At 35.8% G+C, this 17,932-nt stretch overlaps 1 protein-coding gene across 1 annotated transcript in view; it reads left to right on the top strand.

Moving 5' to 3' along the window:
* The window catches only part of LOC150076799 (hepatocyte growth factor-regulated tyrosine kinase substrate-like), a 155,525-nt gene that overhangs the window by 44,786 nt on the left and 92,807 nt on the right, over positions 1–17,932 (top strand). Inside the window, exons 7-9 of the mRNA XM_090386541.1 lie at positions 2,033–2,154; positions 12,411–12,535; positions 16,076–16,172. Coding sequence (XP_090242667.1) covers positions 2,033–2,154; positions 12,411–12,535; positions 16,076–16,172 — 344 coding nt within the window. The remainder of the gene's footprint in view (positions 1–2,032; positions 2,155–12,410; positions 12,536–16,075; positions 16,173–17,932) is intronic.

Raw genomic sequence — 17,932 nt, forward strand, 5'->3', positions numbered from 1 at the left:
GGAATGTTGTGTCTCAACGTGATGCTCATCATAACCTCAAAAGTACTTGTGCAGCACAATAGAAGAAACAGTGAGGGGGGGGGGCGACTTCATTCTGGAGTCCAGGAGTAGTTTTGGCCATATAAAATCTCCATGAAGCAAAGTGGTAGTTTTTCACTAGGTGATGGCAGTCATCTGCCATCTAGTATTCCCAGTTGTCAAAGAGGGGATGTAGCCATTACTCTGTTAGGTGTGGACACCACTTGGAATGGTCATCTCCAGTATAGGCATTAATAGCACTTTTAGACCTTGGCAAATATACCCAGAGTTATACAGTAATACCCCGACTTACGCTACCCCGACTTACGCGAACTCGGAGTTACGCGGTTCTTGATTTTTTCGTTTCGCAACGCTGCCGCCCACTATCTTCAAGGTCGTTTTTCATATGTTATCGATATGCGGTGCGACGGCGGAGAATGAGAGCGAAAGATGAACAAAATTCAACTTTGCTGCTTTTATGTTTTTTATATCAGTGAAGGGGAAACACATTTCACCATAATAACGTAAAAACCAACACAATTCCAGCTATCGGTATAATCGCAAATGCAATTAGATCGAGTTTACTACCAGTTTATAACAGATTTCACTAGCAGAAACGCAACTGGACTTTTATTGTTTTATGGTAGTAACCCCTAGAAATGTGAGGTGTTAATAGTGTATCTCTGCCTTTATGGTGTTGTTTATTCAGTTGCTACATGCGCGCAGCTTTATTTATGCGTATCAAGCGTGCCTCCTCGTTTTGTAATTGTGCTTTATTCCCTAAAAATGAGTAAAATACTTAATTAAAAGGTGTGAAAAGGAAGCGTCCTGGTGAAGACACTGCAGATTCAGAGAGAAAAAGAAAAGCAATTATCGATAAACAGAGGCGGACTGGATCAAAAATTCTTACCCGGGAAAATTTATAGTGGCCTCATACTATGGTTTATGGCCAAAATCACACTGGCCCACCGGGGTTTCCCCGGTAAGGCTTATGGCCAGTCCGCCTCTGTCGATAGAGAAAAAATATGAAATTGTGAAACGCTTTGAGCGAAATGAAAGACCATGTGATATTGCACGTGCTACAGGCCTAAATGAAGCAATGGCGAAAAGCACATGACAATTGCAAACTTGACAAGTTGAAAATTGAAAAGGGCTCAATTGTAAAGGGCTTAAAAATGTTAGAAAACATAGACTCCAACGTAGAACGCGTTATAGCTACAAAGCAAGGAATAAAAAAAAATTATTAGCTTGCTACGAAGAAATTCTGTGTGAAAAAAAGAACGCGCTGTGTCGTCAGACGAATTTGTTAGATTTTATGAAGCCATCGACATCGAAATAACTTTTTAACGTAAGTAATTTGTTTTTTTAATACATATTTTGTATTAATATGTATAAAGAACTGCAATTTTATTAATATTTTTCTTCTAAACTAGTGTTTATATTAGTCCTTGGTCCCAATTAAGCAAAATTTATATGCAAAGTTGTACCCCGACTTACGCGAATTCGACTTACGCGATTTTCGTCGGACCCACCTATCGCGTAACTTCGGGGTATTACTGTACTAATAGTCCCTCTAGTGTGAGAGTGGAGCAAAGAATGTTTACATTACAGAATCATGGAGTTTTGTGATGTTTGTCTCACAAGTGTAACTGCAATGTCAGCTCCATCAGCATTTTAGACTTTCAAGAAGTTGCTTTAAAGCAACTTTCAAGAAGTTGCTTTAAATCTCATTACTAGAAGAATGGCTGTGAATCAGTGCATGTAATAAACATTGTTTCACTTTTAACATAGAGTAGTTTAATACACCTTGTTACACAAGTATTGTTATTGATTGAGAAAAATAATGACAACTATTCTAATATTGGGTGACAAAATACCTTGTGCATCCACTATTACAAAAGCATGTGTGTTTGCATAATAGTTAATTTTCTTAAATTAATTTTGAACATTGTTACTTATCATTTAACACTTACGTAATTGTGATACCTGTAATTATTATTGGATTTCTTTCTAGGTTTCAAATTTCAAATGCTGAAAGAAAGTGATGCTATGTTCACGGCAGATCAAGCACCAAAATGGGCTGATGGGGAATGTTGTCATCGCTGCAGAGTGCAGTTTTCTGTGGTGCAGAGAAAGGTTGATTAATTTTCAGAAAATGAATTGGCTTTAGTAATTTAAAATAATTCCGGTTAGCTTTTGAGCAAGTTGCTTCTAAAACTAAATTTTAACAACTTAAAACTATTTAATATAGCAGAAGCAGTATGATTAGAAATAAATTTAGTAAACTATGGTCTTTCTTCATGTTTAGGTGGCCAGCACACTTTTGATTGCCATAAGTTGTATGGGCAACCTTTGTTCAGCTGCAGGCCAGAAAAAAATAATTTATATATTTCATTATTCAAATTTTATGATTCGAAATCTAACAAATCATGACTTATGATGTTGTTAAATAATAACACTGGAAATGGTGAAATAAAATATTGTATTTACGTGACTTTTGGATTTGAACATTTTTCACAAGAATGTCAATGTTTTTGAAATGCTTTTTACAGCTATTCAGAAGTTATTTTGGAGGATATGGTCTGTCAGCTTTAGATTTGATTTTATGTACAGTAAAACCTCATAAATGCCAGCATTCAGAAAATATTGCATTTTTCTTTTTTAACAATGTTGCACAAAAATTACAGTAATTCAAAAATTGTTATGCCCTTCAAGTCCCCATATCAAATCCCTCAACTGTACATAAGTATTTATAACAGCTATTATTTTAGCAGTTATAAATAATTATGTACAGTTGTATAAATTTTGAAGTAGTTTGAAATTCTCCACAAAAATTCAGGCAGTGCTCTAATGGTAAATAGCATTTATTACAGCAACTTTATCTTGGTTAATTTTATTATAGCTTACTGAAGTAGGTTGTTTACTAATATATGAGTCAAGCTGAGGCTGCAATGGGATAATTAAACTGTGTGACCTATTTACCTTATTAAACTTAGTTTATAATGTGATACCAAAAATTGCTTCTGCAGCTAACTTCATTGTGTGTTTATTTCTCAATTGCAAGCTTAACGTCGTATTGATCACGTTGGGATGCTTTCCTTGGTTGTCAAAGCAGTGGCCATCGAAAAGTTATCCACACATCATATTCTTGTCTTCTTAAAAAATAAATAAAAATAACAGAAAACCTTGCTCTCTTTGCTATAAATTTATATGGCATGCAATTTGAATTACAGTAGTTACCATTCATGATTAGATCCCTCCAACATATACAGTGGGGCCTCAACTTACAATGACATCAACGTCCAATATTCTCAGGATCCGATATACCTTCCATACAATATTTTATTTTAAGGATCGATGATATGTGCAGGAACTGATGGTTTCCTGATATAGCTGTAATGATTATTGTTGTTGTTTTAAGGGTTTTTAAGACACAAGGGCATCAAAGGCCAAGATGTGTTTTTACAGGTTTTTTTAATGCATATCAATATTTTTTAGATTCGTTTGTCAAAGTGGATTTGCCGAATAAAATTAAACAGTTCATCGAGATTTGCAGGGTTATCTAAAATCTGTTGATGGGTAAGTGGATTCTGATTATTGCAACTGGAATGATACATGGGTGAAATTTTTCAGACACGTGGTGCACGGAACATCAGTCGTACGATTGTTCTCAACTAATTAGCATCTTTATTATTGTTCAATAAACATTCCCATGTGTTACAGTACTTTGGAGAGTTTCTTTATCTTCTGTTTGATGTTCTTGTTCAGTGTATAAGCAGTGTGTTTTTGTTAATTATACGTAATTACAGTAATTTAATTGTGTTTATTTTTGAATTTATTAATTAAATAAATTGAAATTAAATAACCATTGCTCCTAAAGCACAAGTTAAGAATAAATTTCTATTAAAATGAAAACAAGAGATGATAAAAAAACATGAAGGAGTAAAAAATTAATGTATTAGTACATAAGTATAGTTTTTCCTCAATCAAACCATTTTCTACAATACTTAAACAAAAAGATAGTCCACAGAGTGTTTAAAGTTAGTGATGATTCCACATCGGTGCATAAGGGAAGAAACTTTATTGTGGAAATGGAAAGGTTTTTTGTTGATATGGATTAGGGAAAAGCAGATGAAGGATGACACAGTGTCTAGACAGTTTATCTGCGAACGTGCTAAGCAGATCTATGACGATCTTAAACTTAAAGCTCCATCAACCAGTGGCAGTGCTGTGCATTTGAAGGCTTTAAAGCTAGTAGAGGCTGGTTCAAGTGCTTAAAAAAAAAAAAAAAAAAAAGGGCGAATATCAAAAGTGTTGAAAGGCATGGAGAGGCATCCAGTGCTGTTAAAAAAAGCAGCTGAGGCCTTTAAAATTGAATTCAAAGAGTTTGTTGATCAGGAGGGTAATCTTTCACAGCAGGTTTTTAACATTGATGAAACTGCCCTCTTCTGGAAGCAAATGCCCAGGAGAACGAACATCACTAAGGATGAGGCTAGTTTACCTGGGCATAAGCCTATGAAAGATAGGCTCACTCTCCTGTTGGTGCCAATCCCTTGGCGCCTCCGTAGCCAGGTGGGAAGAAGCAGCAGTGCGTAGCACCCGTTTCTTGATTAGACCGGGGTTCGAGCCCGTCACCATCAAATACGGAGTTTGCGGAAAGGTCAGGGAATGACCACCGCATATCCCGGAGCAATATGGCCTTAGTTGCTAATGCTCCTAAAAACCAAATAACACCATAATAACACGCCAATCCCTCTGGAAATTTCAAGCTCAAGCCCTTTGCTTGTGTATCACTCTAACACCCCCAGAGTATTTAAACAACAAAAAGTCGATAAAGGCATGCTGGGAGTGTTTTGGCACAGTAACAAGAAGGCCTGGATTACAAGATATGTCTTCAGTGAATGGGCACTTAAAATTTTCTGTCCTTCAGTGAAGGGTTATCTTGAGAAAAATAAGCTTCCTGTGAAGGCACTGCTCCTGCTGGATAATGTCCCAGGCCATGATCCCAACCTTGTTTAATCTCCTAAGGGACAGTTTGACTGTGTTCAAGTCAAATTTTTGCCACCCAACACCACTCCTCTTCTTCAACCAATAATGGACCAGCAAGTAATAGAAAACTTCAAGAAAATCTACACCAAGAAAATGTTTGCAGGTTGCTTTGCAGCAACCTCTTGTGAAAATGCTGTCACCCTCAATGATTTCTGGAGGTCGAAGTTCAACATCCTGGACTGTGTGTGAAACTGATTGTAAGTTCTTGCAATGATGTTTCCACCAGGTGCTTAAATTCAGTCTGGAAAAACATCTGGCCTTTAATTATCCATAACATTGACAGATTTGAAGATGATGGTGCTTTGACAAATGATATTGTCACTCTTGGTAAATCAATTGGTCTGGAGGTTGACGAAGAGGATGTGGGGCGGACCTTATTGATGCTCATGGGTGTGAGCTAACAACAGGGGAGCTATAAGAGTTGGAGAAAATTACAGAAAGTGACACTGGAGAGGAAGAAGATACCCAAAATGTGTCTGCTGAAGAGTTGAAGACTCATTTCTTGTTGAGAGCATTTAAGAGAAGTGGTAAAAAACCACCCCAACATTGAAAACACTGATATGCAAAATGGAATATGAAGTCATTTCTTACTTCAGGAAGCTACAAAAAAGTCATCAGAAACAGTCCACTTTGGACAGTTTCTTTTCCAGTAGCGACAAAAGACTGAAAAGACACCTGACTCCTGAAATAGTCACACCACCACTATGCCACCATTGATTTCATCAGCTCTGCACTTCAAGTCTAAGGTAAATGCTAATTTATTGGGTTTTTCATTTTAAGATGTTTTATGACTATTTATTAAATAATCTTTATAAAACACTCATTTTTAATGTAAATAAAGTATAACATGTAAGAAATGCCTATTTTTTGTGTTGTTGGGGGTCTCCTGTCAAGGGTTTGAAATAAATTACAGGAAATATATTATTGGTTTCAACTTACAATATTTTCAACATACAATGGGTTTTGTGGAATAAATTACCATCGGATGTTGGGCCACTTTATATCTTCAAGAGATGTATATATCAAAGAATTTATCAGTGAATTGACACTGGATGGTGTGTTGCTTTGGATGGTCATGTCACATTTTTAACTTGAAGTGTGATATTTGGAAACTTTCCCGTGGTGAACCATATGCTATAATCATTATTATGGCAACATTATTTGAACATCTAGGCACTTTATTATCAGTATTTATGTACAATATTAGGTCTGAAAAATCTGGAATATTTAAAAGTGTAACAAGGACTAAGTCCAGTGTTGTCAGATTTATGAAGTTTTACTGTATTTCATTTTGGAAAACAGCTCATTACAGTTATAGGTATCCCTGATTAGAGACAGATTGTTGAGGGAAGATTATACAGGGGGAGGGGAACACCAGTATGTCAGATTCCACCTGAGTCCTGGAAGGTTAAAATTTTACTGCAGAAAATTTTATTTGCTTAACACAAATCACCAATTTTTTGGCAGGTTTCCACAGGCTATCAGTTACTCATTTATGCCATAAATAAATACTGTGGACTTTCAGTACTCATCATAGAGCTCAGTAACCAAAATGTGTGTAATAGTGGTGTTTCATATTTTAAACAAATAACACAGTAACCTTTACTAATTTTATTTGTTGAAAAATAGTGTATTTTGAGGTGTCTTATGACTACTGGTAACCGGTAGCCATTCTGTTTTAAACAGTGTAAGTCCATGGCATTCACTTTTAGCAGCCTATAGTCTACTGGCCGTTAGACATATAGAGGGCCAAAGTATAGTCCTTGTTAGTTTACTAAGCCTTAAAAAAGTTGATTGATTACACTTTAATAACCTTGGATTAAAAAATACATATAAAAACCTTACTTTAACAAACTATATTAGGTTAAGGCTTATCAATTGAGTGGATGCCTGTGTATAGTGGAGGGCCTCCCAGATATTCTGCTGGCCCTCCACTTAGCATCACTGGGCTCCAGTGATTCTAAGTGGAGGGCCTAGTTTCCAGACTAAAAAATCATAAGAATCTGACATGTTTTGACCTGTCTTGTTGCAACCTTTACCTGAGAGAACTGGAAGAGGGGAATCATAGCGTTTGGGAGACCCAGTTTCAACACACCACTTTGGCCCCTGCTTCAACAAAATAGAAAATCCTGTAATGGCTCACTCAGTATCAATCTGCTAGTGGGTTAGCATTAGCATTAGTAGAGGCATTTGATGCAAGAAAGCAAGCTTATGCAGCATCAGCCAAAAAAAAAAAAAAAAAAAAACCCACTTCCACTTCACCCCTCTGTTCGTTCAAAATACATGTCCAGCTGAGCCTTAAACTTATTTAGGCTATCAACCTCCACCACAAGGGATGGAAGTCTGTTCCACCAACCAACCACCCGCTGGCTAAAGGCAAATTTCCGCACGTCTATCCTACATCTGTCTTTCCTCAATTTGAATTTATGCCCTCTCAGGTGATTTTTCTGAGCTAGAGGAAGAATCCCATCAGCATTGAGCATGCTTAAACCATTCAAGGCTTTATACACCTCTATCAGATCACCTCGCTGGTGCCTAGTCTCCAGACACTGTAATTTGCAAAACTTAAGCCTTTCTTCGTAAGAGCACCCCTTTGTTCCATTCACTAATCTTGTTGCCCTTCTCTGTACTCGTTCCAGCAGCTCTACATCCTTCTTGAAATGAGGCCTCCAGACCTGTATACAGTACTCTAGTTGTGGCCTGACCACTGCCTTATACAATGGAATAATCACCTCCTTATCCCTGCTGGAAAAATTCCTGTATATCATTGACAATACTCTATGAGCTACTCTTGCAGCCCGTCTGCACTGCTCAGAGAACTTAATATTTGCCTGCTCAATTACCCCTAGGTCCTTTCTATTCTCTACCACTGTCAGTGTAGTACCACAGAGTTGATACGTTGCTCTGGGGTTGCTGTTTCCCATGTGTAGTACTTTACATTTGTCAATGTTAAACTTCATTTGCCACCTCTCAGCCCATCTGCTCAACCTTTCCAGATCCTGTTGCAGCAGCATAGTGTCAGTAGTGTCCTTGACAACCCTGCCAACCTTCGTATCGTCTGCAAACTTGGACATTAAGCTTGATATACCATCATCAATATCATTTATAAATACAGAAAACAATAAAGGACCCAATACTGAACCCTGAGGGACTCCATTAATAACATTAGTCCACGATGAGCAGTGTCCATTGATTACCACTCTCTGTCTTCTCCCCCTCAACCACCCCTTTATCCATAGCAGCAATTTGCCTCCAATGTCACACTGCTCCAATTTGTGTAGCAGTCTTCCATGTGCAACAGTATCAAAAGCCTTTCTAAGATCCAAGTATATAATATCAAAGTTATTCCCTGCATCCAGTTCTTTTGTGACTGCATCATAGTATCCAATCAAGTTGGTCAGGCAAGACTTCCCCTTAACAAAACCATGCTGTGTCTGAGCTATAACTGAAGTCTTGTCAAATGATCCTGCAGTGCTTCTTTAACCAGTGCCTCCATTAATTTTCCTGGAACAGAAGTTAAGCTCACAGGTCTATAATTACTTGTGTCAGCCTTTGATCCTCCTTTGTGAATTGGGGTCACATTTGCACATTTCCAGTCTATGGGTACCTCCCCTGAGTCCAAGGAAGCTGCCATAATTATGGCTAAGGGTTTGCTTACTTCCTTTGCTGCCTCCGTTAATATAACTGGATAGATCCCATCCACCCCGGGTGCCTTTCTTGTGTTTATCTTCAACAGTTTCTCCTCCACCTTACTCCCAGTTATTTCAAGATTCTGTAACTTACTGCTAGAGTTGAATACACCTCTGGCATTCCCCTTGCTGAATAACTCCTCATGTGTGAATATCGATGCAAAATATTCATTTAGTTTGTTAGCTACCTGAGCAGGATCATCAACAGTTGACCCATCAATATCAAGTGGACCAATCTGATTTATCCCCTTCCTTCTAGAGTTTACATAAGTAAAGAACTCTTTGCTGTTTTTCTTTGCATCCCTTGCCAATGATTTCTCGTAATCTGCCTTCGCCTGCCTAACCTCCTTTGTAACTTGGTTGCATATCAACTTGTATCTATCATAGGCTTCTGTGTCATGTGTTAATTTGTAAGTATCCCATGCATTTTTCTTCTCTGCCATATGCCTCATTAGTTCATCTGACATCCATTTTGGCCTAAACCTTGAACAATATTTCTTAGTTGGTATGTAAAGCCTAGTAGCTTCCAAGATAGGTTCTTTGAATGCTTCCCATTTTGAATTTGCTGTTGGTAACATCATCAGTTGGTCCCACTGTATAGAATTTAAATACTGTCTCAGTCCATCGTAGTCGCCTTTACGGAAGCAATAACCCTTCCCTTTACCCCTAATGGTAGTTACCTCTTTGAGTAAATCCCACTTCAGCACACTGTGATCACTGCCACCTAGTGGTTCATTTATCTGCAGATTCTTAATGCATGAAGAATCACTGCTGATAATCAAATCAAGAGTATTACTCCCTCAAGTTGCCTCCCGAACATGCTGATGTAGAAAACAATCATCCAATAAATGCACAAAAGCCCTGCTAGTGTGTGAGTAACCAGCCCCCAAATTCCAGTCAATATCTGGGAAATTAAAATCTCCCATTATAAGACTCTCTGATTTACTGGCGCACTCTATTTCCCTGTACAGTTCCTTATTATACTCATCAGAGTCATTAGGCCTATAGCACACTCCTACTCTCAATTTTGATCTCCCAATGCTTATGTCACACCAAACTGACTCAACACTGCACTGTCCAGTGATGTCGACTGGCTTCACTTCCTTGGTTTTTATGTGTTTCTTAACTAATAGCATAACCCCTCCCCCCTTCCTATCCTGTCTATCCTTTCTGTAGACGTTGTACTCCCCAAATTGCAGTTCTGCATCCCTTATATCTGTGTGACACCACGTCTCTGATATCCCAACAATATCTGCCTTTGATGTTTTGAGCAATACCTCAAATTCATCAAATTTATTTACTAAACTCCTAGCATTGGTGTACACACAAGTATACCTGCACCTGTTTCTATTCTTAGCTACCATAACACAACCCATGTGTTTACTTGTACCGCAATGGCTCCCAGCAGTCTCTGAAATACCATGCATCTTGTTTTTCAGGCTTCTGCTCATTCTAATAGAAGCAGTGCAAGAATCTCTTTCACCTCTGCCAGTGGCTACTGTCAATCTATTGGTCTTTGTCTCCCCCCAAGCTAGCAGTTTTCCGACCCACCTAACACTGCCTCGATAGCATCAGCAAATATTCTTGCACCCTTTCTATTTAAGTGTATCCCATCCCTTTAGAAGCAATCTCTCCTGTTAACAAGTACAGTCCAGGCTGAAAAAAATTCTACCCCTTGAGCCTTGCACAATCTTTCCAGGGCCGAATTGATCGACAAGGCTCTCATCATATACTCCCTCCTATCGTGTCTTATTTGAATTTTATTTTGAAACTTATGGTGTTCTTTTGGTTATCTGTACAACTAACCACAAAGATCAGGATATCAAAATATCGTAAGTGAAAGTAGATAATAACATAAGTGGGCATTCTACCAATCCAGTGGCTAAGCAGGAATGATAAGCATATCCTCAACCCCAACATCTAAAACTAGTGTTTTGTTACATTTAATTATATTAATGTTATATATGGATTGGAATCTTTTCGGGAGGTCCCCATGGACTGGAGGTGTGCAAAGGTGTCCCCAATTTACAAAGAGGAATCGAAGGGTGACACGGATAATTACAGACCTGTTAGCCTAACTTCTGTTCTAGGGAAAATGAGAGTCACTGGTTAAGGAAGCGATGCAGGATCATCTAGACAAGACTGCAGTTATAGTTCAGACAGCATGGGTTTGTTAAGGGGAAGTCTTGTCTGACAAATTTGATTGGATACAGATGGAAAAAACATGTAGAAAGAATGGAAGATAATAGATTCCCTAAATTAGCTTACACATATAGAGCAAAAGGAAAAAGAGACAGCGGAAGACCAAAGAAAAGATGGGCAGACGTCTTCGAGATCGGAACAGGCGGATTGCCTAATCCGTGAAGGAAGATAAGATAATAAGAATCCCTCATAAAAATAATCTCAAAATTGTAGTGTATAATTCTGTTACCAAATAAATTCATTCATGATATTTTTATATCCTCATATTTCTGTTTATTGTTTTGTCTCATCAAAGAAAATGAGGTGAGGTGTCTTCACCCCCCAACCATTTTGAAATTATTTAAGCAAAAGCATTCTTATGAAACATATTATTCTTATGCATTTTCACTCATGCAGATTTCTTAGTTCAATATTTATCTTTTCTGCATGTTTCCAATACTTTGTTCAATTACAGGCATGTGGACATACAAATGCTCTTACTTTTTTTTTTGAATAATTTCAAAATAATGGGGAAGGCACAAAGATTTCTTCTAAAGAAAAGCTAAGGAAGTGGAAGCTATGTATATGAAGAAACTTAAAATCACGATGATAAAAATAAATGTGGGAAGGGATATAAAAGTATTATGGTTGATTCATTTGATAATATAATTTAACGTTACATTTTTATTTTATAACAGATTCTAATCACTATGTATATGTAATATTGGTTGCTTGATCATGCTCTTATGATGTCATTTACTTTCACTAAAAGTAGTTTGTGAAAGTAGATAATGCTGATAACAGAGCTAATTATTGTGGTGTAATAAAGTGTATTGTTAATAGTTGACCCTAAATGGAAATAACCCTCAAAGTAGATGACGTTTAAAGTCTTGATAACATGAACTCTGTCTTATTTATGTCAAGAATGGTACCTTAAGAATAAGAACAGTAAAAAATATATAAATAAAATTTTTAAAAAATGGTACAAAAGATAGCAATCACTCACAAAATTACGTAAAATCTTATTTATGAAAATTACTGAGTTTGGCATTGAGCACTACACTAATTCAAGAAACTTATGGAAAGCTATGGTAGCATTACTATCCAACTTCCAGTGTTGTCTTAACTATAAAATGGCATAACAGCAACCATCAGCAATAGCTGTTGGACTTGTTTATGAGACTGTAGCCCATTGATTAGTCTAACATTTGTTTTCCAGATTGGAGATCAGCATACAACAATATATGCTGTTATCTGTGGATTAATATATTCACTTGTTATCTGTGGATTAATATATTCACTTGTCATCTGTTGATGAAAAGCAATACCTTGGAACTGAATGATATTAAGTTTAAAGTACTCGCCTTATTTTATTTTATTGATGTAATTTATTATTAAAAATTTTAATACTTCAAGCTTTAAATATCTCAAAAAAGTTTTTGTTATTTATTATTATTATTTTTTTCTTATTAGCACCATTGTCGGAATTGTGGACAGATATTTTGTAATAAGTGCTCATCTCGTTTTTCTCCTATTCCACGGTTTGGAATCGAAAAAGAAGTCCGTGTATGTGAATCATGTTGGGAAAAATTAAACAAGTAAGTGTAGCTAACAAAATAAAGAGTACTTACATATTTCTTTATTAGTAACTACATAAATAGAAGTTTGTATTAATCTCTCTCATATATGTGAATTGTCTAGTGTTGCCCTACAGATAAACAGTATTTCCTGAAAAAGGCATATAATGCTCTTTATTTGTAACATGCTGCCAGCACTCTTATTATATATAGACCAAGCAGCATATGGGTTTGCCTGTATTGTTATTAATTTATTATATTAATATTAATTTTAATATAATATTAATTCATTTTTATTCATCCTCTTTTCTCAAAATTGTTGTATCCTTTTAACTTATTAATTAAATAATCACTGCTGTCCCTAACCTAATTACACTTTTTATTTTCAAAACTGCTGCATCCTTTTTTTCTGAATGAATAACCATATATGATTTTTTCATTTATTTTCCTAAACTTTTACTACCTTTAACTTATTCATGTCAGCATTTAACCTTTGTGGTGTGAGGTATTACGAAGCAAAAGAAAAATGAGAGTGGCTATGCTACAATTCAGAAGACTGTGGAGAGTATGATGATTGCATCTATATGCAGATGGAATGGGTGAGTAAATGTGAGTGTCTTGTTATGGGAGATTTCAGTTTGCTCTTTATTGTTTGGTCAATTGGAATGGAAACTCATCATGTAAATCAAGGTTTCTATATCAGCGTGTTGAGGAAAGTATTAGGGGCAAAAATATTCTGGATATTATCATCACTCGTGATATGATAATATCATAGGCTCGATGATATGGGAACTTAGAAGGGAGCGATCCTAGAGTGCTAAGTGTTTGATGATAAACAGTCTCAGTTGTTAACAGCAAGAGCAGAAAATTTTAATTTAAAGAAGGGGATTGTGATATTCTAAGATGCTGTGTGTTCCCTCTCTCAACTGGGTTGATAGTGTGGATAGGCAAAATACAAACAAATTATGGAATAACTTTAAAGCTGCCATAACAGAAACCACAAATGCACAAGTGCCATTAAGAAAATAAAGCATGAGGTTGGATGTCAGTATGGATGAATAAAGATCTGAATAGTACAACTGAGGAAGAAAAAAAAAAACAACATGGAAAGTTAAGAATGATGAATTTCAATACATATACAACACAAAAAATACATACTGTAGTTATAAATTGGTCAATAATCTTAATGAATTTAGGGAAAAATCTTTAGACTGAGGTTGTTCCCTACTTGTAACAGTTATGTTTTATAGCTACCATATTTATATTTTATAGCTACCAGTTTAGGTTAAAGGTCTCATACTATGAGACCTTTAACCTAAATTGGTAGTATAAAACATTCTATGAAGCATATCACATATTGTGTGTATTTCTCATCAGGTCATTTGCTTACAATGCCTATTTCCCTACTGATGAGGCCCCAAAAAAGGGGCCTAAACTAAACATGGGGAATGGCACACATTTTAAATAAATAACAATATACTTCTCTGTTGGAGGGTACTTTTTACTTAAAGTGTGTAGTGCAACTCGTGGCAACTTGTGGTGAAGCACCTCCACAATATATAATTGATATACTTGGTAGCAAATTTAGTTTGCACAATTGCTACATACCGACTGATGCTATAGTCTACTTGTATAATTGTGTTGTCCATAATAGTATTACAGAAATGGGTAAGTTGGCGGGGTCTGAGTATGAGAAATCACTAGTTTTATACACCTCATCATCAACAGCAGTTTTCCACGAAGAAAAGATTTCAGAGCGGGAAAGAGCAACTTGTGGTGAAGCACCTCCACAATATATAATTGATATACTTGGTAGCAAATTTAGTTTGCACAATTGCTACATACCGACTGATGCTATAGTCTACTTGTATAATTGTGTTGTCCATAATAGTATTACAGAAATGGGTAAGTTGGCGGGGTCTGAGTATGAGAAATCACTAGTTTTATACACCTCATCATCAACAGCAGTTTTCCACGAAGAAAAGATTTCAGAGCGGGAAAGAGCAAAAAATCTGAGTGTGCAAGGTCGAGGGAGATAAACAGGATGCAGCAATATTTCAAACCCACATTTGTGAGCACATTAAATTAATGCATTTGAGGAATGTGCAGAGGCATTATCATGGAGCAGGCACACACACCTTTTGACAGCTTCCCCAATCTTTTTTTTTCTTTTATAGCAGCATGTAGCTTTATGAGTAGGTTGGAATAATACTTCACTTCACAGTACAGCCCTTTTGAAGGTAATTTGTTAATATTACACCATGCTGATCCCCAAAAAAAACTGAGAGCATCATCTTGCCAGCACTTTGTTACATCTTTACCTTTGGGGGAGGTGATTCTTCATGCTTCCATTGTTTTGATATTTGTTTAGTTTCAGGATCATGTGATAGATCCAAGTTTCATCCGTGGTGACTAGTTGTGAAAAAAATCCTCTTGCTTTTCCTGGCACATCAACAACATTTCATATGCACACAGCAGTTGCTGGGCATCCTGGGATGGTTATCCATTGAACTTTATTCATTGTGACACTTCACATCATTCAGTGCTGCAGAAAAAAAAAAAGGAATTGTCAGATCAAAACCAAAATTTGTGTGGTTGCTATAGAGATTTCACAGTATCAGACAAAAAAAAATTTCATCTTTATATCACAACTACTTCTGGGTGAATACAAATCTTCTTTATTAGAGTAAACTTTGAAAGAGTAGATGATGTGGTATATGAGAGGTAAAAATACACAGTTTGGAAGGATGGAAAGTCTTTTAAGTCATAAGAAACTAGATGAAAATTGGATGGGCATGGAAAAATGGAAGAGCCAGTTTGAAAATTCATGGAAGTTGGAGGAAAAGGTTTAAAAAAATTGCATAGAACTAAAAGATGGATAGGAATTATACAAGTAGCAAACTTTAGAGTAATCAGTTGGAAAGAAGAATAGGAAAATATCCATTTAAATTTTGCTCAGTTTATTCTTATTTTTCTTTTAATTGCTCTAAAGCTGGGTACAAAAAAAAAAGTCTATGTTACTTTATATACACATTTATAATGCATTAGAGTTTTTAATCTAATTGAAGTGAGTATTATGTTATTTAATCCTTTCATGAAAGGTTTCTGCAAAGACACATGCAAACTTTGTGTGGCTTCTCCAAATCTGTCCTCTGTTTTCAACCTTATAATCAGAAAATGCAGAGTACAAGCAGCAGCAGCACGGAATCACTAACAGAGAGTATTCTGGTATATTAACTTTGTGTGTATATGTAGTTCAGTACTAAATCAGTAAAGCAGGAATTATTCTGCAAGTGTGTATTTAATTTTTGTGTTTTTGTATGTTATATTTATTTAATATTTCTTGGAGAGCTGAGTATATATATATATATATATATATATATATATTTTTTTTTTTTTTTTTTTTTTTCTCTTTTTTGGATATTTGGCAATGGTTTTATTGTGGCATTCTCTCCCATTAGTGAAATTCTTAATTAGCTTTGCATAAGTGATTATTCTGTGAGTTAGTGCTGGCATCTAGAATCAGATTTAAAAAAGTGATCACTTTCTTATTATTTTTAGGTCATCTGCTTCTTCCACTTCCTCTACCTCTTCCTCCTCTAGCCAAAAAAGTAGTGGCTCTAACTCAGAGCAGTCTTCCCCCCATGTAATAGCTAAAGTAAGTTATTTCCGTATTGAGCCCAACCATTATTGCTGAAGGATGTGCTGTAATAGAAAATTTCAGGCATTTTACATTTTTTTTTTATATTGCAGTATATTCCTTTATTTTTGTTTAAAGATAAATTAATATAATTCCTACTTGCTTGATAATATGTTTATTGTTGTTATGGGATTTTTCTGATTTATTGAATTGGTATGTACAGGTATTCATTAATTGCTCAACTTCAAATCACTGATACTTCCTAAAAATTCCTAAAAACTAGTTAAGCTGACATTATTATTACTACTAGACATATTGTTCAAGGAAGCCTGAGGCTTATGCTGCACCAGCCAAAAAAAATTCCGATTACCCTGAGAGAGAGAGAGAGAGAGAAGTAGAAGGGAATCACCCAGAAAGAAAAGAATGGTGATATCCAGCTCAGGACCCTAGATGTGCCAAGCCCATACTCACCAGATGCGAGCCCCTGGGGTTAAAATGAACTTTTTTTTTGTATAATAATAATTTATTATATAATTATTTTGGAAGATAAGGATGATGGTATGTATTTCTTTGAAAAAAAAAAAACATCTGCAATATATACTTAATTTAATTAGAATGGATGTTATTTGGCATAGTGTACTTATTCTTATTTGGACACTTAGCTATGATTTTTCCACTTTTTAGAATTTGTGTCATTATAACATATATGTTGTATTTTAACAAATACAAGTATGATCTACAAGTGTTGCAACATAATATAATATGTACATTTATTGTAGTTTTTTTTTTTTTTTTTAAATAGACTGAAACTGGCCCTTGTGCAGTTATTTTCTTATAACATTGATAAATTACAGACCTGTAAGCTTAACATCTCTTCCAGAGAAAACAGTGGAGTAAATAGTTAAAAAGGTATTGCATGATCATCTTTACAGGAATACAGATATGCAGAAATCATAGCATCAATTTGTTAAGGGGAGACAAAATTTTAACATCATATATTTAGATTTCAGAAAAGTTTTTGACACTGTTCCATATGAAAGACTATACAAATTGAAGCAGTGTGGCATTAACAGTAAGTTACTGTTGTGGATAAAGGGATGGCATATGGCAGAAGATAGGGTGGTTATAGATGTGCACTGCTCTTCTTGGCCTGTTGTTATTGGTAGAGTCCTTCAGGGCTCAGTGCTAGGCCCTTACTGTTCTCAGTGTTTATTGACAATATTGATGAAGGCATATTAAGCTTATTGTGGAACTATGGAATCAAGGTGCACTACTGCAAAAATACCCTAGAAAAATCAGGCAGGTAGGCTTAAATTTTCAGATTTATTAATGAAAAATTCAGATTTTTCATTAATAAATGCAAGGTAATGCATATGGCAGCAGTAATCTCAGAATAACATACCAATTAGGTGATATCACACAAAAGAGACCTAGGAATAATTGTACAGGCTGACATGAAGTTATCCGAGCAATGCATACATGCTGCTTGGACAGCTCATATTCTGTCAATAATATACAGGAACTTTGCCAGCAGAGAGGAGATGATTATTTCATCATATAAAGCAATTGTATGCCTTGAGCACCTCATATAGGTCTGGAAGCCTCATTTTAAGAAGAATGTGGATCTATTGGAATAGGTGCAGAGAAGAGCAACAAGATTATTTTACAGGACAAAAAAAAAAAGGGTACTCTTACAATGAAAGACTTATTTCTGAAAGTTTCAGCACTTGGAAACTAGGCAACTACAAGGAAACCTGATTGAAGTGTTTAAGGGTTTA

The sequence above is a fragment of the Mastigoproctus giganteus genome, chromosome 12 (genome assembly GCF_048544385.1).
Source record: "Mastigoproctus giganteus isolate SK-2022 chromosome 12, ASM4854438v1, whole genome shotgun sequence".
Lineage (NCBI taxonomy): Eukaryota > Metazoa > Arthropoda > Arachnida > Uropygi > Thelyphonidae > Mastigoproctus > Mastigoproctus giganteus.